At 43.9% G+C, this 21775-nt stretch overlaps 1 protein-coding gene across 3 annotated transcripts in view; it reads left to right on the forward strand.

The window, feature by feature from the left end:
- Window positions 1-10109, forward strand: part of LOC135512531 (arf-GAP with coiled-coil, ANK repeat and PH domain-containing protein 2-like) — a 101075-nt gene extending 90966 nt beyond the window's left edge. For 2 of the 3 annotated variants that reach the window (XM_064934650.1, XM_064934651.1), the window contains exons 18-24: window positions 172-273; window positions 658-750; window positions 962-1197; window positions 2915-3024; window positions 3906-4016; window positions 4232-4293; window positions 7710-10109. In XM_064934650.1, the coding sequence (XP_064790722.1) occupies window positions 172-273; window positions 658-750; window positions 962-1197; window positions 2915-3024; window positions 3906-4016; window positions 4232-4293; window positions 7710-7816 (821 nt within the window). In that variant the 3' untranslated portion in view covers window positions 7817-10109. The remainder of the gene's footprint in view (window positions 1-171; window positions 274-657; window positions 751-961; window positions 1198-2914; window positions 3025-3905; window positions 4017-4231; window positions 4294-7709) is intronic. The other variant, XM_064934652.1, reaches the window with a different exon arrangement.
- The last annotated feature ends 11666 nt before the right edge of the window (window positions 10110-21775 follow it).

Below are 21775 nucleotides of genomic sequence, written 5' to 3' on the forward strand. Positions count from 1 at the left end.
CTTGTATCTTGCTTCTATCCTCTCCTTTCATTCCCTCTCTTCCCCACCCTCCTCTGGCTGCTCTGTGCTTCTGGACTAACCCCTTCCCCCTCCGCTGCCTTTTATTCTTTCCTGCCTACCCTTCCACCTCGTGCCCTTTACTCTCCGACACCATCCATTGCCCTTGCCTAGCTGCCACCAAGGGCTTGGAGGCCCGCCGTGACTCTCTCTTCTGTCCAGACGAGCTTGACTCGCTCTTCTCCTACTTTGACACCTCCGCAAAGCTTAGGAGCAGTAAGTACGGCTCTGTGTGTTTCGCTCTCCACCTCCCTCCTTCGCTCCCTCCACCCATCTGTACTCACCGCTCAGGCTGTCGACTAATACCCATTCCATCCCCCTCACACAACCCCTCTAAATGGATAGTGCAGTCATCTTGAATGTATTGGTGTGGAGCATACCATGTGTTCCTCTCAGGGTTGTCTCATCACGTGGTTGTGGTCAGTGACTTGTTTATGGGTTATTGTGGCTGTGGGGTCAGCCGGGAAATGGCTTCACTGGGTGTGGCGGCCAAAGTGCTCTGAATTCTCTAACCACTTGGTTGAAGTTGGTGAATGTGTGTGCGCTGCTGTGCTGTTGTATAGTGACTGTGAGTGATTGTGACTGTTTGGTCCCCCGCAGTAAGAAGTGCGGACAGTGGCATCCAGAACAGTGCTGATGGGAGTAGGGAGATGCTGGCCACCATCCCCTCCACGAACAGCTTGGCTGAAGCAGGTAAGACACATACACACCAGCCTGATGAGTCTCACTTGTACCCAGCATATAGTGAAATATAGCTAGCTGTTCAATAGCCCTATACATGTGCACACATTGAAACTAGAACACCATACATTATTTAAATGTATTCCTGATTTGCCATGACAAACAACAATTTACACCTTGATAACCCTTTTACTCCCTCTCTCTTTTTCTACCCCACCCCTAGAAGCTGCCGAGGCACCTCCCATGACTATGCCTGCCACCCTGCCCCCTCCGTCGCCCTGTAAGGTGGTGGTGATATTCTCGGAGCCCAAGGAGTACTCCCCGGGACTGCAGCTGTACTGGGCCTCATGTGCCTGCAGCCTGCCTGACATGGCCGAGGCCCTGGCCCATGGAGCGGAGGTCAACTGGGTCAACACCGACGACGATAAGAGGACCCCGCTCATCATGGCTGTGCAGGGGGTGAGGTGGATGGATAGGATACTTGAGTATTGTGGACAAAATCAAATCAAATTTATTTGTCACATGCAGATGTTAATGCGAGTGTAGCGAAATGCTTGTGCTTCTAGTTCTGACAATGCAGTAATAACCAACGAGTAATCTAACCTAACAATTCCAAAACTACGACCTTATACACACAAGTGTAAAGGGATAAAGAATATGTACATAAAGATATATGAATGAGTGATGGTACAGAACAGCATAGGCAAGATGCAGTAGATGGTATTGTGTACAGTATATACATATGACATGAGTAATGTAGGGTATGTAAACAAAGTGGCATAGTTTAAAGTGGCTAGTGATACATGTATTACATAAAGATGCAGTAGATGATATAGAGTACCTTATATACATATACATGTGAGATGAATAATGTAGGCTATGTAAACATTATATTAAGTAGCATTATTTAAAGTGGCTAGTGATGTATTTTACATCAAATCCCATTATTAAAGTGGCTGGAGTTGAGTCAGTGTGTTGGCAGCAGCCACTCAATGTTAGTGCTGGCTGTTTAACAGTTTGATGGCCTTGAGAATAGAAGCTGTTTTTCAGTCTCTCGGTCCCTGCTTTGATGCACCTGTACTGACCTCGAATTCTGGATGATAGCGGGGTGAACAGGCAGTGGCTCGAGTGGTTGTTGTCCTTGATGATCTTTATGGCCTTCCTGTGACATCGGGTAATGTAGGTGTCCTGGAGGCAGGTAGTTTGCACCCGGTGATGCGTTGTGCAGACCTCACTACCCTCTGGAGAGCCTTACGGATGTGGGCGGAGCTGTTGCCATACCAGGCGGTGATACAGCCCGACCGGATGCTCTCGATTGTGCATCAGTAGAAGTTATGAGTGCTTTTGGTGACAAGCCGAATTTCTTCAGCCTCCTGAGGTTGAAGAGGCGCTGCTGCGCCTTCTTCACAACGCTGTCTGTGTGGGTGGACCAATTCAGTTTGTCTGTGATGTGTACGCCGAGGAACTTAAAACTTACTACTGTCCCATCGATGTGGATAGGGGGGTGCTTCCTCTGCTGTTTCCTGATGTCCACAATCATATCTTTAGTTTTGTTGACGTTGAGTGTAAGGTTATTTTCCTGACACCACACTCCGAGGGCCCTCACCTCCTCCCTGTAGGCTGTCTCGTCGTTGTTGGTAATCAAGCCTACCACTGTAGTGTCGTCCGCAAACTTGATGATTTGAGTTGGAGGCGTGCATGGCCACGCAGTCGTGGGTGAACAGGGAGTACAGGAGAGGGCTCAGAATGCACCCTTGTTGGGCCCCAGTGTTGAGGATCAGCGGGGTGGAGATGTTGTTGCCTACCCTCACCACCTGGGGGCGGCCTGTCAGGAAGTCCAGTATCCAGTTGCACAGGGCGGGGTTGAGACCCAGGGTCTCAAGCTTGATGACGAGTTTGGAGGGTACTATGGTGTTAAATGCTGAGCTGTAGTCGATGAACAGCATTCTCACATAGGTATTCCTCTTGTCCAGATGGGTTAGGGCAGTGTGGTTGAGATTGCATCGTCTGTGGACCTATTTGGGCGGTAAGCAAATTGGAGTGGGTCTAGGGTGTCAGGTAGGGTGGAGGTGATATGGTCAGGCATGGGGAGTGTGTGTTAAATGGACTGTTCCTTTTCTAAACATCTGTCACCTGTATGCGTGTGTAAATTTGCATTTCATTCCTATTATTCCAGGGCTCTTTGGTGACCTGTGAGTTCCTTCTCCAAAATGCGGCCAACGTGAACCAGCAGGACGCCCAGGGCCGAGGACCACTTCACCACGCCACCATCCTGGGTCACACTGGGTCAGTCTCCCCCTCACACTACTTACCACTACCACATTGTACACTTTTTTACTAGGCCCATTAAAGGACCCATACAATGACTGCTCTTATAGAGTAGACAGAGGCCTGTACAAAAAAACAGCTCTAGCATTAAGTCTGTTATTCCTAGACGATTTCACTTGGCTTAATAAAATTATACTGCTTCTTTGACTCCATATCAGTCATCTGAACTTTTTTTTGTGTTTTGGTTTAGATTTTTTATTTATCCGTTATTTTACCAGGTAAGTTGACTGAGAACACGTTCTCATTTGCAGCAATGACCTGGGGAATAGTTACAGGGGAGAGGAGGGGGATTAATGAGCCAATTATAAACTGGGGATTATTAGGTGACCATGATGGTTTGAGGGCCAGCTTAGGAATTTAGCCAGGACACCGGGGTTAACACCCCTACTCTTACGATAAGTGCCATGGGATCTTTAATGACCTCAGAGTCAGGACACCCGTTTAACGTCCCATCCGAAAGACGGCACCCTACACAGGGCAGTGTCCCCAATCACTGCCCTGGGGCATTGGGATATTTTTTAGACCAGAGGCAAGAGTGCCTCCTACTGGTCCTCCAACACCACTTCCAGCAGCATCTGGTCTCCCATCCAGGAACTGACCAGGACCAACCCTGCTTAGCTTCAGAAGCAAGCCAGCAGTGGTATGCAGGGTGGTATGCTGCTTAAAGCCATTATGTCGAGCCTCCGCTAAGGCGGTTTGTAAATTATTTGACCATAATAGACCAGGGTAGTATTTGAGGTTGTTTGAGGATTGTGGTGACCCAAGTTGACAGTCTATGATCTTAGTTAATGTTGGGCTAAAATTTATTGGTTCCTTTTGAATTTCTTTCTCCAATACAGACAAGTGTGTTTATTCCTGAAACGAGGAGCCAATCAGAAAGCGGCAGACATTGAAGAGAAAACGCCACTATCCATGGCAGTGGACGCTGCCAATGCAGACATCGTCACATTGTGAGTGTTGTGCCTGTTGGCCTTTATTAATAGAATATATACAGTATAATGGATACCTGTAACCTTTAAATAAAAGCTAACATTCTGTGTTTGCATCATTAAAATTGTATTGTACACAGGTTGGCAAAAGATGAAAGAATTAAGTGACTGTTCTTTCCCCATATCAATCTCTTAACTTTTGTTAAAATCTCGCTCCCCCCTCCCTTTTTTACCAGGTTGCGATTGGCCAAGATGAATGAGGAGATGCGGGAGGCGGAGGGGCCCTACATGCAGTCAGGTCAATATTCCACCAACAGCCCCACCGAGATGCAATACAGGAAGTGCATGCAGGAGTTTATTAACCTGCAGCTGGATGAACCCTAGAGACAGTAGAGCCCCAATAGACAGACAGGAGTAGCATCATATGTTTCATAAGCAGACATTTGATGTCCTGTATTGTTGTTCAATACCTCTATGAAGACTCAGGTCAGCCAGGTGGTAAGCTAAGCTGCATCTTGTGTCTGGAGAAAGGTGCTAGACTTTTATTTACATGACCGGGGTCAAAGCCATTAGCCGTAGAGCCAGTGTTTTGACTACTGAACAGCTGAAGACTCGCTGCTCCTTTGAAGTCGTGGCTGTTGTTGTCTGATGCGTTCCAACTTTCAAACAGCCATGTCTTTATTAGTTGCAATGTCTATTCAAAGAGAACTTGCAACAGAGGTCGTCATGACTATCAAATAGCAGTCACATCAGGCAATAATCCTGACTTTTTGAATGACAGTTTTGACCATCAGACTGTTGAGTAGCTAGCAGTGTCTTGCCATGCACCAGGTGTGATTATTAGTGATTTACCTTAGGGAATATTTATATGCGTATTCCTGATATGCTTATGCAATATTTCAGTGTGTTACATGCTTGTATGTTTCCCACAGTGAGTCTTAAACTCCTGTGTAAAAGACCTTGTCTTGTTTGACATTTTTATCGTTACAATGAAGTATCAATCTTGGCACATTTCACGTATGAATTTTACTTTTGTGAAATTGAGTTCGGAAAGAATCTATTTTAAAACAACAATTGGATCCATATTTAGCATACAAATTGTTGTAAATGATGTATTGTACATACATTTCTATATCATAACAGTATTAAGCAGAATAGGAAGTAAGGTTGAGAGAGATTCTCTGAAGCGGTAATGTAAAACAACACTGGGTTGAGTGCTGTAGCTTCTGTGCTTGCGTCCTTGTATGAGTTTTTTTGTATTGTATGGTATTTTATACACTGGTTTTAATTATGAAGCTCTGATTTGATTTTTAGTCTACCTGGTTACAGTATGATGCCTGTCAAAATTGAACATTTTCCCCCACTTGGAATCCTGTTCTATGTCTGACCTTTGACAACATTAATTGACTGTCCTTAATGTTAGCTGACACTATTTAGGGTGCGAATTTAAGATTAGACAAGGGATATCAAGATGGTAGAGGGCAGTAGTATAGAAAAGTATCCATATTTACAGCATTTTACCACATGCTAGTTATATAATTACCTTACAGTGTGAAGCACACTCGAGTATTGTTGGAAAATAATGAATGAAATGTACCCCTCTTTCATCCTTCATCTCCCCGCTCTCGTAGTCTGTGCCCCTGGCAATGCCTCCGGGCCAGATGGGTAATTTAAACAGGACTAAAAGCACTTTCATCAGACTGCTCCTAGAAGTCCATATAAGACTCCCCTTAGCACTTACTGAGTACTACTGTACCCTGGCCAAAGGGGATGGATATCAGCTGAGAGAGAATACAGACTACACTGTGTATCCAGTCAGCCATGTCACTGTATGTTGAGCAGGTTGTCTGATATATGTCAATGGTGGTCTCATGTACCATGTAGTCCTTCTCTGTGACCAGCCAGTGTGTGTGAGTGTGCACTGATGAGATTGAGTATCAGTTAAAAAAGTGATTTTAATGATTGTGATGAATAGCGCTGTTCCTGAAAAGTTTTGTCTAAAGGCCCTTTGTATGTCGGATTCAGTTTGACGATTATCACGTCACACTGTGCAATGTTACCAAATTGGCCACGTCAGTAGACGTAGGCTACATCAACTGCATCGGTGTATTTGATCTGCGCATGAACCAGCACACTGCTTTTCCGCGAGTGAAGTGAGTTCGGAAAAACTGGAAGTATGCCAACTTTATATGTCCAAACTCAGAATCAAATAGGCTTTCCCAAAATAAAATGGACGCTGTGGTAGAACGTTTATTTTGATTGCCGATTTTCTGCCGATTGCGTGCATTTATCAAAATCCCATCAGGTAGCCTGATTTCAGATGTCATGTAAACAAGATTATTAGGGAAATCGCATGCACAGCATGTACATGTTTAAATAAAACAATTATATTAATCATTAGTGCTGGCTGTGTTCCTATTGGTCTGTCAGCGTGGATCGGCTCGTAACACCAGCCACACTACAGGATAAAGGCAAAAAACTTGTACTGAGCCTACGACCGCACGTAGTGGTACTTAATTGGCAGACCCTACGAGCCAAGACGTCTGACAATCGTTTACGACCTAAGAATTTGCCCACGACTTGGAAACTTTGTCGGTGGCGACAAAATCATGACATAAGATTAGTAAAATCGTACTGTCTGGAAAGGCCTTAAGGCTGGAGTTTGCAGTGTGAGTTTGACAGGGTAAGGAAACAACTTGTGCAATTACCTCTGGTGGCCACAAGAGTGTTGCATTTAGAAATCCCCCCCCATTCACTGAATGAGTGGAATATACTGAGGGCTAACAGTTGCATTTGAAAAGCAGCCTAGGTAACAGCATGTTGCTCTTTGGACTTGACGTAATGTAAGCTACTGGATATTGTTCCTCCATTTCAAGTGTTTGGCAATTTCTCACTATGTAGATTCAGTCAATGACCATAGATTATTGGACCTGTAACAAGGATACTTGATTGAATATGATTGTCCACGTACCGTTTTCTTCAATATAACTTCTGTCATGCTTTAAAAATGCGATGTGAGTGATTATTATTGCCTTAAGGTCAAGAGCAAATACAGTAGTGTTGATTACAAAGACAATGCTTTACACTTTGTTAGTGAAGGAACCTGAAGTGTATGAACGTGTTGTAGGGAAGGGATCCAATTGAAGTGTGGAACGAGGCTGTCTTGTTACTTAGTCTTTCTTGAACTTCACGTTTCTTTGTTCTGTACTGTTCTTTTTTCCTCTCTCCTCCCAAGAGTTTGCCTTTCTTCTGTTCTCTTGTTTCTTTTGGGTGATGAGGCAAACACAGCTGTATTTTTGTACATAAATCCTGCACTTTAAATACAATACAGTTGCTAACAAAAATTAATCTTGTGATAATTTTTTCCCGCATCACAATTCACTGCAAAGAGAGGGCTCCTTACCTTGGTATTGCTTCAGGCCTTCACACTGCTCAAACATTGTGGTGCTGCTTCTTTCTTTCATTCTGTCACCGCTTTCTCTCTACTGAGCCACAGTGACACTAACAGGTATGGACAACTTTCTATATTTCTTTCCCTCGCTCTTCAACCCCCTCACCTGTATCATGTGCATGCATGTCTGTGACAACCGTTTGAGCTCTCAAACTTTCCTTCCGCAGTCTTGCATTGTATTATACAATAGCAACTTGTTTTCTCCTCTGTAAGTCTCTGCTAGTCTTGTACTTACACTGTAATAGTTTACTTTGTACTTGCAGGAGATGAAACCTACCAAGACATTTTCCAGGACTTTTCCCAGATGGCGTCAAACGACCCGGAGAAGCTGAACCGCTACCAGCAGTACGACTCGCAACAGAGGCCATGAGGGAGGGAGATGCTACAACTCAGGAGGACCCACTTGGAAGTGTGCAGATAGGTCCGGAATTCTAACGGGGTGTGCTCAGCACCAGTATCAGAAGGTCGTTTCTCCAGAACCTCAATGGCGAAGGTGTCTGTCATAGCGCTTTTTATTGGTTTTCATGATCTACATTTTTACCCCTCGAGTAAAAAATACATTTCAATGTGGTATTTTGGTAGCATGTTTTCATAGCATTGATCTATTGTATATTAAGTTACAAGCGAGATTCATTATGTCACAATGTTAAACATTAAGGTTAATGGTCATCCCCCAGGTAAACATATCCTGCCATCTTACTTAATTGCACAAGGTCCCACTTTCCTAGTCTTAAGTCAAAGTTTCACTGCAAACATCAGTGAAGTGTGAGTCGATGTACAGTGCACGTTGCTGGTTTGTCACTCTTCCGATAAAAGCCCATAAATGTGGCACATGCAAAGATTGATAGTGGGTGATTTTAGGTGTAAAAATGTATTGTCAGATTCTCCATGTTTGACACCAGACTAGTTATCTGTTTGTGAGGGGATTGGGGGGTAGTCAGTAGTGTTTTTGTTTTGTTGTGTAGGGGAAAACAAGCCGTATGTTGTTTAAGAGTATCATTTCATATTCAATCTCATGTTGGGATTGAACCCGGAAGCCAGCCGCACCAATGTGTTCGGAGGAAACAAGTCAGCGTGCATGCACCCGGCCCGCCACACGAGTCTCTAGAGTGCGATGGGACAAGGACATCCCGGCCGGCCAAACCCTCCACTAACCCGGACGATGCTGGGCCAAATGTGCGCCGCATCTCAGTAGTGACGCCTCTAGCACTACCTTAGACCGCTGCGCCACTTGGGAGGCCCTGTGTTTGTCTGTTTCTATATGTTCATGTTTGAGTTTAAGTACCCGCTGTTTCTGAAATGCTCACTATTATATTTCAAGCTCAAGTATTTTTGCCTCCTGTTCATTGGATAGCAAAAAACACCACCTACAAACAATCAGTGTAGATGAGGTGACCGGTAACCTTTTACTGTACTGGGCAAAATCATGGTCACCTTAAACAAAAGTATATGCCTCATGGTTATGGGCTTTAAAAAAAATACACCTGTACCATGTCAGAGTTTAAAAGTATGAAATTGTGTTTGTGTCCCAATATTTAACTTTATATACACATCACAGAAGACTGAAATATAACGAAACTGTTTGAGATACCAGATTTTTGTTCCGAATTATGAAAGCAATTAACATTCCACCCATGAGGCCAAAGATGCTTTTGGTCATAGACTGCAGGAAAGTGCCACAGAAGGATTTCTAAGCCTTGAGACATGGATTGCCATTGAGGGTGAATGGGCAAGACAAAAGATTTAAGTGCCTTTGAATGGGGTATGGTAGTACTGTAGGTGCCAGGCGCACCGGTTTGAGTGTGTCAAGAACTGCAACGCTGCTGGGTTTTTCACACACAAATGTCCAGTGTGTATCAGGAATGGTCCACCAACCAATCACTGTGGGCTGTGGGAAGCAATGGAGTCAACATGGGCCAGTATCCCTGTAGAATGCTTTCGACAACTTGTAGAGTCCATGCCCCGACAAATTGAGTCTTTTCTGAGGGCAAAGGGGGTGCAACTCAATATTCTGTCGATACATACTACTGTCAATCTTTTTGGCATTGCATTTACAATACGAAGAGCTCTTCAGCCCATTATACCTGGTGCTAACATACTTTCTGTGTCCGTATCAGCTCCACATTCTGATTATGCCCACATTTTTATACCTGCCAAAATGTGATCAAATTTTCATGACTACCTCTGGATGTAACATTTCTTTGACTCTCACCTGTAAAAACCCGCCCACTGAGCTTTCATCCAACCAATCAATTCATCCCTGACTGTCTGGAGGTGGTCAGGAAGATCTGTTCTTTAAATTGTCTATACCTGTCTAAAAATGTGGGCACAATCAGAATGTGGACAAGATCAGGACATGTTATGTGCAGGTATAAACGGGGCTATACTTAATACAACATGGGATATCTCTTGTACAGATTTTGTATATGCCTACGTTAAATATAAAGTAGTGGTACCAGAATAATTAAATAAGCTCTTGTAAATGCTGTTAATTTTCTTATTGTCTTTTTATATTTTATCTCCCTATACCACTCATATGTATACTATCCATGTAATTAAGGACTATATTATATTAACTGCAGATAGTGGACTGAAAATGTATTGCTGAATGTTGAATTGTTTGTTTGCTTTGTCAGATTGATTTTATAAATACATTTTCCGTTGTGATTTTGTCTTAATGAATTTCAACAACAATTACAGCAATAATTAAGGAATTTATTATACACAAAATTGAGTTTGGCTACCATATTAAATGTCCTGTCCTCATTTTATCCCTGATACATTGATGTTATCGGATCCTTCTGAGAAATGTCACCCACTCTCTTCCAAGCAGAGTCCTTACCTCATGAAGGATTTATGTTCCTCCATGGAAGGCGGGCGAATACAAACAATGCATGCGTCTCAGCCGCACCAGCTGTCCTTACAGTGATGTCACAGAGAAAGGATCACCACGTCAGCAACAGTGAACATACAGGTAACTGCCAAAATAAAGGAAATAATTTAGTAAATTAGGGATACAAAGTATATTGAAAGCAGGTGCTCCCACACGTGTTTCCTGAGTTAATTAATCAATTAACATCCCATCATGCTTTGTCATGTATAAAAATGCCCAGTTGCCCATTATTTTTTGCTGAGAATGGCTAGAAAAAGAGCCGACTTTGAAAGAGGGGTTTCAAAGGAGCATAGGGGGTTTAAAGGGTGTGTCAATATCCAGCTCTCAACATAATTGAAAAACTACATTTATTCATTCATTTTTTATTTAACTAGGCAAGTCAGTTAAGAACACATTCTTATTTAAAATGATGCCTACCAAAAGGCCTGCGGGGACGGGAGCTGGGATTATAAATAGGACAAAACACAGCACACCATTAAGAGACCTAAGACAACGACATGGTACAAACATTGGACACAGACAACACAAAGGGCAAGAAGGTAGCGACAATAAATCACGCAAAGCAGCCACAACTGTCAGTGAGAGTGTCCATGATTGAAGAGATTGCATAAAACTGGCCGGTTGAGTGTTGCATCAGTTTCCAGTCACAAGCTGCAGCGAACTGAAAAGGAGCGACCCAGGGATGTGTGCGCTTTGGGGACCTTTAACAGAATGTGACTGGCAGAAAGGGTGTTGTATGTGGAGGATTATGGCTGCGGGAGATATCTCGGGGGAGTGAGGCCTAAGGGTTTAATACGTAAGCATCAACTAGTGGGTCTTGTGACGGGTATACAGAGATGACCAGTTTACAGAGGAGTATGGAGTGCAGTGATATGTCCTATAAGGAGCATTGGTGTCAAATCTGATGGCTGAATGGTGAAGAACATCTAGCTGCTCGAGAGCACCCTTACCTGCCGATCTATAAATTACATCTCCGTCATCTAGCATGGGTAGGATAGTCATCTGAATCGGGGTTCGTTTGGCAGTGAAAGGGGGGTGATTACAATAGAGGAAACCCAGTCTAGATTTAGCTTTAGCCTGCAGCTTTGATATGTGCTGAGAAGGACAGTGTACCATCTAGCCATACTCCCAAGTACTCGTATGAGTTGACTACCTCAAGCTTTAAACCCTCAGAGATAGTAATCAGACCATGGGGAAAGCTGCATTCTACCGAACCACATTACCTTTGTTTTAGAGGTGTACAGAACAAGGTTAAGGGCAGAGAAAGCTTGTTGGACACTAAGAAAGCTTTGTTGTAGAGCATTTAACACAGCTTGCCCCTCCCTGGCTGTTGAGTATAAGACTATCATCTACATATACATGGATGAGAGAGCTTCCTACTGCTTGAGCTATATTGTTGATATAAATTGAGAAGAGCGTGGGGCCTAGGATTGAGCCTTGGGGTACTCCCATGGTGACAGGCAGTGGCAGAGACAGCAGATTTTCTGACTATACACTGCAATCTTGAGAGGTAGTTAGCAAACCAGGCAAAAGACCCCTCAGCGACACCAATACTCCTTAGCCGGCCCACAAGAATGGAATTGCCTAGCGTATCAAAAGCTTTGGGAAAGTCAATAAAAATAGCAGCACAACATTGCTTAGAATCAAGGGCAATGGTGACATCAAGGGTCTTTAAGGTTGCAGTAAAAAATCTATAACTTGATCAGAAACCAGATTAGGAATCCTGACTTAATGAAGTGGTGATTAAAGAGCTCAGCCATGTGCTTCCTATCAGTAACAACCACATCCTCAACTTCAACCTTAAAGCGTCTTCGACAGAGGCCAGTTCATGAAGGCTTGCTCATTAAAGTTTCTTAGCAAGCATCTATGACAAATCAGGACAGGTCGTTTCACTGAGCAGCCATTACGAACACAGGCTGTAAAACAGTGATCACTAAGGTCATTACAGAAAACTGATACCTATCAGGATTATTTGTGAGGATAACATCAAGAAGAGTAGCCTTTTCTGGGTGTTTGGAGTCATGCCTGACTAGACCAGGCACACGTTTGCCATCGCGCGCATGTTTATTTTGTCTATCCACAGCAGACGCAACTAGGACACGCAGGTTGAAATATCAAAACAAACTTTGAACCAACTATATTAATTTGGGGACAAGTCGAAACACATGAAACATTCATGGCCAATTAGCTAGCTTGCTGTTGCTAGCCAATTTGTCCTGGGATGTAAACATTGGGTTGTTATTTTACCTGAAATCCACAAGGTCCTTTGTAGATTTTTGACCCATTTCGTTTTCTCTACTCTGACAATTAATGCACAGATAAAATGGGAAACCTAGTTAGTTTCTAGTAATCTCTCCTCCTTCAGTCCTCTTCTGTGGACTTTATATGGCGGTTGGCAACCAACTTTAAGTTGTATTATCACTACCAACTGGACTGGAGTGTGGGTCTCAATCTAATATTTTGGAGCCTGACTTAGAGGACACACAAGCAATTTGGATGAAATTATTGAATAACGTGTACATTTATTTTATAACGCGAGCGGTGTGGTCAGCATGTTATGGGAGATTCTTGGAGCGGCACCTGAGATAGCCTTTTCCACCACCGTCAACAAAACACCAAATAATGGAATTTCTCGTGGAAGAATGGTGTCGCATCCCTTCAATAGAGTTCGAGACACTTGTAGAACCTATGCCTGGGGTGTCAAACTCATTCCATGGAGGGTCTCGTGTCTGCAGGTGGTTACTTTCAATTAAGCCCTAGACAACCAGGTGTGGGGAGCTCTTTACTAATTAGTGACCTTCATTCATCAATCAAGTAAAAGGGAGGAGCAAAAACTCACACACTCGCTCCTCAGTGGAATGAGTTTGACAACTGTAATCTACGCCAAGGCTCATTGAAGCTGTTCTCGTGGCTCGTGGTGGCACAATGCCATTTTAAAGACACTTCCAGTTGGGGTTTCCTTTACTTTGGCAGTTACCTGTACATCCCTGATGGCTTACCCACTTAAATAATTACACTTCTTTTATTTCACCTTGTGCAATAATGTAAGGCATCCAGTCCTCTATTCCTCTGAGCTATGGTGTGTCTAGTCTGTTCCAAAACCATTGTCCTGGAACACATCACAATATGTACTGCTATCCTGGTCACATAACTGTATGTGCTATTGGCAATGGAATTCCATCTGCTGTGTAGGCCTGTTACTCATAGTTCATTTTTTGGTACTGTATGTAAAAATTAAAAAAAGTTTAAAAATAAAGAATAAATCACATTTTGAAAAAACAAAACCAGAATTTGTTAGCCTGGGGAAACAGTTATTTAAGAGCATGATACCATAATGCAGACTCAGCCTGTATAGATGTACCTGTCGAGCTCTAGACACAGTTTGTGGTGGTAAGGCCATCTGTCCAGTCTGTACCCAGCCACAGGTCCTAGATCCTAGGCTTTTTTTTGGAGAAGTCTGCGCTCGGCTCCCCTGCAGAGAGGCAGAGGGCCGCTGCTGGAGACGTTTCCTCTCCATAAAAGAGAAATGTGCACAAACGCAAAGAGGCCAAGTTCCATTAATGTCACTCACCCAGTCACAACATCCAAGGGTCTCCTCGGTACACTGAGCCTGCCAGGGACTACAGCTATCTGGGCAGAGACTGGCTCGACACACTCAGTTTTCCACCACAAAACACCAGAAAATGGCAAAAAAAAAGTAGAACCAGCTCAACGCATTTACACTGATTTTACTAGAAGATGTTCAGTGTTTCTTTTGAAACACAAATAATCATCTCCGCAAATGATTTTGTCAAAGCTACATAATAAGTATGGCTTTACAATGATGGTAAACACTTCTGGGGTTAAGTGGGTTAAAATCTAAATAGAATTCAGAGAGACATGCTAAAATGCAGAATTCTGGCACTTTAGCAAATTTGTATACATATTAAAAACAGATTCAATTGAATTTTACATGTGGTCTATATTAAAGGGCACTTCATTTAATATAACAGGCACAAAAGGGCCTCATTTCATGGAACGACCCTTTTATACAACACTGCAGATTATACACTCACACACACAAACACACTTGTACACTTAAGCTTACTTTTGCTCTTCAAACATGCAAAAAAGGAGGATCCTTTACCCCTCAGGATAAAGCCAACTGTCACAAGACTAGGTAATAACTTACTGGAACCAGAGGCCTCATAGACAATGACTTGACAGGACACAACTCCCGCTCAGACCTTGATGTATCCATCTCATTAGCAGTAGGCCTCAGTTCTCTTCACCTCTAACTCCCAAGACCCACAGTTCAACAAGCAAACAGCACTAACGGGTAGACTGCTCATGAGTTCACTCTAGTTAGGGTTTCATATTTTGGAATGGGCTTGTGAGGGGAATCCAAACAGTCCTGCCTGTATTTTCTAAATGCTGATGATGAATGGACGGCCAGGATGACTAGACATCGTGTTGCAGGCATTCTTTCACACCGCAAATCCTTCGTCCACCACACTCCCTGACAAAGAGGGGGGATGAAAAGTGGAGGACGTGTAGAATATTATACAGTCCTTCCATCCCCTCTTCTTCTCACTTGCTACTTCATTCGGCAGTTCAGCTGTTTATGTCTAGGTTCCCAGAATGGGCCGGCACTGTTGCCCCTCTCGTTTAGAGGAGACTTTTTATGAGAGAGGGCTTCCCGTAGGCCTGTCCTTCACACCCCAGTGAGGAGCCAGCGGTCAGCCTTTCCAGCGGGCTGCTCCAGCTAGGAAAATTGAGTCCACTCATCACAGGTCTGGCCTCCAGCTGTTCAGAGGATCCCAGAACACCCCTCTCTGCCAGGGGTGGGGAACCCAAGCTGGAGAGAGTGAAGGCTGGCAAGTCTAGCCCTAGTGACATCCCTCCTTTGGGTCAATCATCTTTTACCATACAAACTTTATGGAAGTATGTAATATCATGGCCAGGTTTTCATACTTGTTCTGTGAGGTATGGAATTCATGCTTATGTTTAGATACACTACATAACCAAAAGTATGTGGACAGTTGTTCATCAAACATCTCATTCCAAAATTATGCACATTAATATGGAGTTGGTTCCCCTTTGCTGGAGTTGGTCCACTCTACTGGGAAGGCTTTTCACTAGATGTTGGAACATTGCTGCGGGGACTTGCTTCCATTCAGCCACAAGAGCATCCGTGAGGTTGGGCACTGATGTAGAGCAATTAGGCCTGGCTCGCAGTCGGCGTTCCAATTCATCCCAAAGGTTAGGGCTCTGTGCAGGCCAGTCAAGTTCTTCCACACTGATCTTGACAAACCATTTCTGTATGGACCTCACTTTGTGTATGGGTCATTGTCATGCTGAAACAGGAAAGGGCCTAGCCCAAACCATGAAAAACAACCCTAGACTATTATTCCTCCTCCACCAAACTTTACAGTTGGCACTATGCATTTGGACAGGTAGCATTCTCCTGGAATCCACCAAACCCAGGTGGCAGAGCTCCAGAGTTCCTCTGTGGAGATGGGAGAACCTTCCAGAAGGAGAACCATCTTTGCAGCACTCCACCAATCAGGCCTTTATGGTAGAGTGGTCAGACGGAAGCCACTCCTCAGTAAAAAAGGCACATAACAGCCCACTTGGAGTTTGCCAAAAGGCACCTAAAGGACTCTCAGTCCATGAGAAACTATATTTTCTGGTCTGATGAAACCTAGATTGAACTCTTTGGCCTGAATGCATAGCGTCACATCTGGAAGAAACCTGGCACAATCCCTACGGTAAAGGATGGTGGTGGCAGCGTCATGCTGTGGGGATGTTTTTCAGTGGCAGGAACTGGGAGACTAGTCAGGATCGAGGGAAAGATGAATGGAGCAAAGTACAGAGATCATTGATGAAAACTTGCTCCACAGTGCTCAGGACCTCACCCCAGTCGAACAGGACAATGACACTAAGCACACAGCCAAGACAACGCAGGAGTGGCTTTGGGACCTGTCTGACTGTCCTTGAGTGGCCCATCTCTGGAGAGAACATCTCTGGAGAGATCTGAAAATAGCTGTGCAGCGACGCTCCCCATCCAACCTGACAGTTCTTGAGAGGTTCTGCAGAGAAGAATGGGAGAAACTCCCTAAATACAGGTGTGCCAAGTATGTACCCAAGAAGACCCGAGGCTATAATTGCTGCCAAAAGTGCTTCAACAAAGTACTGAGTGAAGGGTATTTTGCAACAAAACTATTTTTTGCTTTGTCATTATGTGGAGATTGATGAGCGAAAAAAATCCAATTTAATCCGTTTTAGAATAAGGCTTTCACATAAAATGTGGAAAAAGTAAAGGGGTCTGAATACTTTGAATGCACTGTAAGCCCTTCATAAACAAGGGAAAGCTAGCTCGCGTGAGCACAGCCACTCTTGTGATGCAAACTAGGCCGTAACCTCCAGTGAAAAAGCTCCAGGTTAAAGAAGAGCACTGAACTCAGTTGCACGTTTATTGTAACTGGGGATAAAGTAAGTATGCATGGCTCAATTTTGTTTTCATGTGAAGAACACTAGCCAAGTCCTTCAGAAGAAATGATGATGCAGGCATGCAAACAAACCTCAGCATGATGAGCATGCAGTTTCGTGCTATCATCACTTCATGATGTGTCATCTCTTCATGTTTTTCTTGATGATGTCCGATGCACTCTGCCCTCTAGTTATCAGAGATACCAGGCCACATCAGCCAAGATCCACAACATCCCACCCCATCTCAAGTCATCAACCAGGTCACACCGTCAAGAGGAGTCAAAACAGTCTGCCCTGTCCAGAGTCCCATGAACCACCTACACGTCACTTGCTGGCCCATAAGTCAAGTGAATATGCTGGGACCCTACATTCAGCTCCATAGCCACACACTCAATTTCACAACCCTCCTCTCCGAAGAATACTGGCCCATGCTGATCTGGTGGGTCTGCTCGTTTGCCTAAACAACATGAGTATGCTGTTGAGCCACCATCCTTTCATCGACACTTACTCACCAATGTTCCAGCAGATGGTGACTACACGGGCGAGAAGGTATGCACAGTGCTACTCTTTCCTTCCATTTCTCCTCCCCTGCCCACATTTGTTTGTCAGTTTGGTGACAGGCACTGGATGCACCGGTCTACTGCCTGCCCATAACTTCTCCCCAGGGTTCACAGCTTGGCCTGGCTGGACACAACCTCAGAATTATTTTTTTCCGCCTTGTATGGTGTTGTGATTTTGGCCCCATAACCCACCAATTTTAGAAAAGGCCGATTGTTGCTCTGGATATTGATTCATAAAGACAAGTTCCTGGTTTAGAACTTGGTTACAGGAAGAGTTCATGAAGTCACAGAACAAGGTCATGGTTAGAGGTGATATAGAATTATAGAACCTATAGAATTATTCCATGTGGCAATACTGGGGTTATAAAAAGGTTGATTACTTAAGTGATTACGGAGATTGTTTGTGTGCACACGTCATTACTCTGTTCAATTACTTGGTCAGACAAGTGAGCGCCAAGGACAGGATGTTGAGGCAGAAGAAAACAAGCAAAGCTGAAATAAACATTAAAGTCAATGTTAACTATTTAAAATGTATGAGTTTCTTCCAGGAATTGAGATGATTTTCCACTTTTTCCCCCCCTAAATCTACAATATCCCTCCCGCATAGAACAGACATTCGGGAACGTTGGCAGTCTGCTCATCTTTGGGAAACAGGGTGGAGAGAAGGCAGGCGCATAGTGTGACTAAACATTTCCTCCTGTCAGTTGGGGAGTACAGGGTGTTATAGCGTCCTGTGTTGTTTGAGGTTAGGTATACCCCTCAAACCCACAATTTGGCCCATGTGACTAGCTCAGTCTATAAATAGAACAGACTTTCGATAGTCCAGTTGTTAAGGGAGGCATCTCCAATCTCATTAGTTGTGTATTCCAAGATGGTGAATGATGATAGCAACTGTACCTCAAAAAGAATAGAGACCGGATTCACATGAGTAAAGATTTAGGAATGAGGAACTCTCACTCTCAATAAAAGGCTATTATGAAGACATCCATGACTCAATATCTGGACCAAAAACACTGGTAATATTACTGACAAGCCATTTCATTAATGGGATTTGACGAGTAGCACTGGACTTTTCCACTAGTTTTTATGGATACAAATTTAAGTACCAATACTTTTATCCCCAGAGTTCCATATCATGCAGAAAAACTGCCCATTATTATCATTTCCCAAAAGCTTAACATTCCCTCCATAATAAACATGCATTTCAGTCGTTCCTCAAAAAGAGTGCCTTTTGAATCCCTTTGATATTTTAAGTATAAACTGTGCTCCAATATTGCATTTTAAAAGCCTGTTATATTACATGAAGTGTCCATTAAAATAGACCACATTTAGAACTCAATAAATCAAAATTCAGCATTTTGACATGTCCCTCCGTGTACCCTCTGACTTCTAATAAGATTTCAACCCATTTATTCAGGTTTTCACCATCATTGTAAAGCCCTAGTTATATTGGGGATTTGACTGTCATTTCTGAAGACGATTATACATTACATGTGATTAGTGTGGCATTTACGTCCGTCCCTCAACGAGCTGACAGACGTTTTGCACTGTTTCACTATGGCTTTAGTCATCAATCTAGCAATAGGGTAATATTTTATTAATGTAGTAGTGTTCCCCCACCCCCTAGAAAGCTATGACCTATGGCTTTCACCTGGAATTGTTCATTCACATCTGAGAAGAAGAAAAAAAACTTTTCAACCCATATAATCTAGTACATAAAAGATGTGATAAAATATTTTTTTTTGGGGGGGGGGGTGAATGAATAAGCATTTCATACTTTAGAAAATGTCCATATATAGTTAATCTGTTTCAGGAACATCTACCTAAAATATTTAACCTTTTACTTTACCAAACATACATTAGTGATAGTCAATCTGTGAACGTCTAAATCAACAATTGAGCCATTTAAACAGCGTGCGTCCCTCCTATAGACAAGGGGAGAAAGGCTATGTAAAGAGATCCATTTTGTCATTCTGAGCATATGAAATGTGTCTGCCTCAGACGTAAAACTTCCGGCGCCGACAGAGATGGCCACCTCGCTTCGCATTCCATACTATGCAGTATTTTTTTTTTTTTTTACAAATTATTTCTTACATTGGTACCCCAAGTAATCTTAGGTTTCATTACATATCGTCAGGAGGAACTACTGAATATAAGAGCAACATCAACTCACCATCATTACGACCAGGAATACGACTTTTCCAATGCGGATCCTGTATTTTGCCCACCACCTAGGACAATGGATCGGATCCCAATCCCAATCTGATTCCACGCTTCAAGACTGCTTCGATCACGTGGATTAGGGTATGTTCCACATTGCGTCCAACAACAACATTGACGAATACACTGATTCGGTGAGCGAGTTCATTAGAAAGTGTATCGGCGATGTCGTACCCCCTCAACTATTAAAACATTCCCAAACCAGAAAACATGGATTGATGGCAGCATTCGAGCGAAACTGAAAGCGCGAACCACTACTTTTAACCAGGGCAAGGTGACCGGAAACATTACCGAATACAAACAGTGTAGCTATTCCCTCCGCAACGCAATCAAACAAGCTAAGCGTCAGTATAGAAACAAAGTAGAGTCGCAATTCTCAGAAACAAGAGGTATGTGGTAGGGTCTACAGTCAATCACAGATTACTAAAAGAAAACCAGCCCCGTCGCGGACCAGGGTGTCTTGCTCCCAGACAGACTAAATAACTTTTTTGCTCGCTTTGAGAACAATACAGTGCCACTGACACGGCCTGCTAACAAACCTGCGGACTCTCCTTCACTGCAGCCGATGTGAGTAAAACATTTAAACGTGTTAACCATCGGAAGGCTGGAAGCCCAGACGGCATCCCCAGCCGCGTCCTCAGAGCATGTGCACACCAGCTGACTGGTGTGTTTACGGACATATTCAATTAATCCTTATCCCAGCTGCTGTCCCCACATGCTTCAAGAGGGCCACAATTGTTCCTGTTCCCAAGAAAGCTAAGGTAACTGAGCTAAACGACTACCTCCCAGTAGCACTCACTTCCGTCCTCATGAAGTGCTTTGAGAGACTAGTCAAGGACCATATCACCTCCACCCTACCTGACACCTGAGACCCACTCCAATTTGCCTACCGCCCCAATAGGTCCACAGACGACGCAATCGCAACCACACTGCCCTAACCCATCTGGACAAGAGGAATAACTATGTGAGAATGTTCATCGACTACATCTCAGCATTTAACACCATAGTACCCTGGGTCTCGACCCTGCCCTGTGAAACTGGGTACTGGACTTCCTGACGGGCCGCCCCCAGGTGGTGAGGGTAGGTAACAACATCTCCACCCCGCTGATCCTCAACACTGGGGCCCCACAAGTGTGCGTTCTGAGCCCTCCCCTGTACTCCCATCACCCACGACTGCGTGGCCATGCACGCCTCCAACTCAATCATCAAGTTTGCGGACAACACTACAGTGGTAGGCTTGATTACCAACAATGACGAGACGGCCTACAGGGAGGAGGTGAGGGCCCTCGGAGGGTGGTGTCAGGAAAATAACCTCATACTTAACATCAACAAAACAAAGGAGATGATCGTGGACTTCAGAAAACAGCAGAGGGAGCACCCCCCCCCCCTATCCACATCGACTGGACAGTAGTGGAGAGGGTAGTAAGTTAAGTTCCTCGGCATACACATCACAGACAAACTGAACTGGTCCACCCACACAGACAGCATTGTGAAGAAGGCGCAGCAGTGCCTCTTCAACCTCAGGAGGCTGAAGAAATTTGGCTCGTCACCAAAAGCACTCAAACTTTTACAGATGCACAATCAAGAGCATCCTGTCGGGCTGTATCACCGCCTGGTACGACAACTGCTCCGCCCACAACCGTAAGGCTCTCCAGAGGATAGTGAGGTCTGCACAACGCATCACTGGGGGAAAACTACCTGCCCTCCAGGACACCTACACCACCTGATGTCACAGGAAGGCCATAAAGATCATCAAGGACAACAACCATCCGAGCCACTGCCTGTTCACCCCGCTATCATCCAGAAGGTAAGGTCAGTACATGTGCATCAAAGCAGGGACCGAGAGACTGAAAAACACCTATCTCAAGTCCATCAGACTGTTAAACAGCCACCACTAACATTGAGTGGCTCCTGCCAACATACTGACTCAACTCCAGCCACTTTAATAATGGAAATTGATGTAAAAAATGTATCATCACTCGCCACTTTAAACTATGCCACTTTTATGTTTACAAACCCTAAATTACTCATCTCATACAGTGTGGCAAAAAAGTATTTAGCCAGCCACCAATTGTGCAAGTTGTCCCACTTAAAAAGATGAGGTCTGTAATTTTCATCATAGGTACACTTCACCTATGACGGACAAAATTAGAAAAGAAATCCAGAAAATCACATTGTAGTATTT

The sequence above is a fragment of the Oncorhynchus masou genome, chromosome 24, assembly GCF_036934945.1.
Source record: "Oncorhynchus masou masou isolate Uvic2021 chromosome 24, UVic_Omas_1.1, whole genome shotgun sequence".
Taxonomy (NCBI): Eukaryota; Metazoa; Chordata; class Actinopteri; order Salmoniformes; family Salmonidae; genus Oncorhynchus; species Oncorhynchus masou.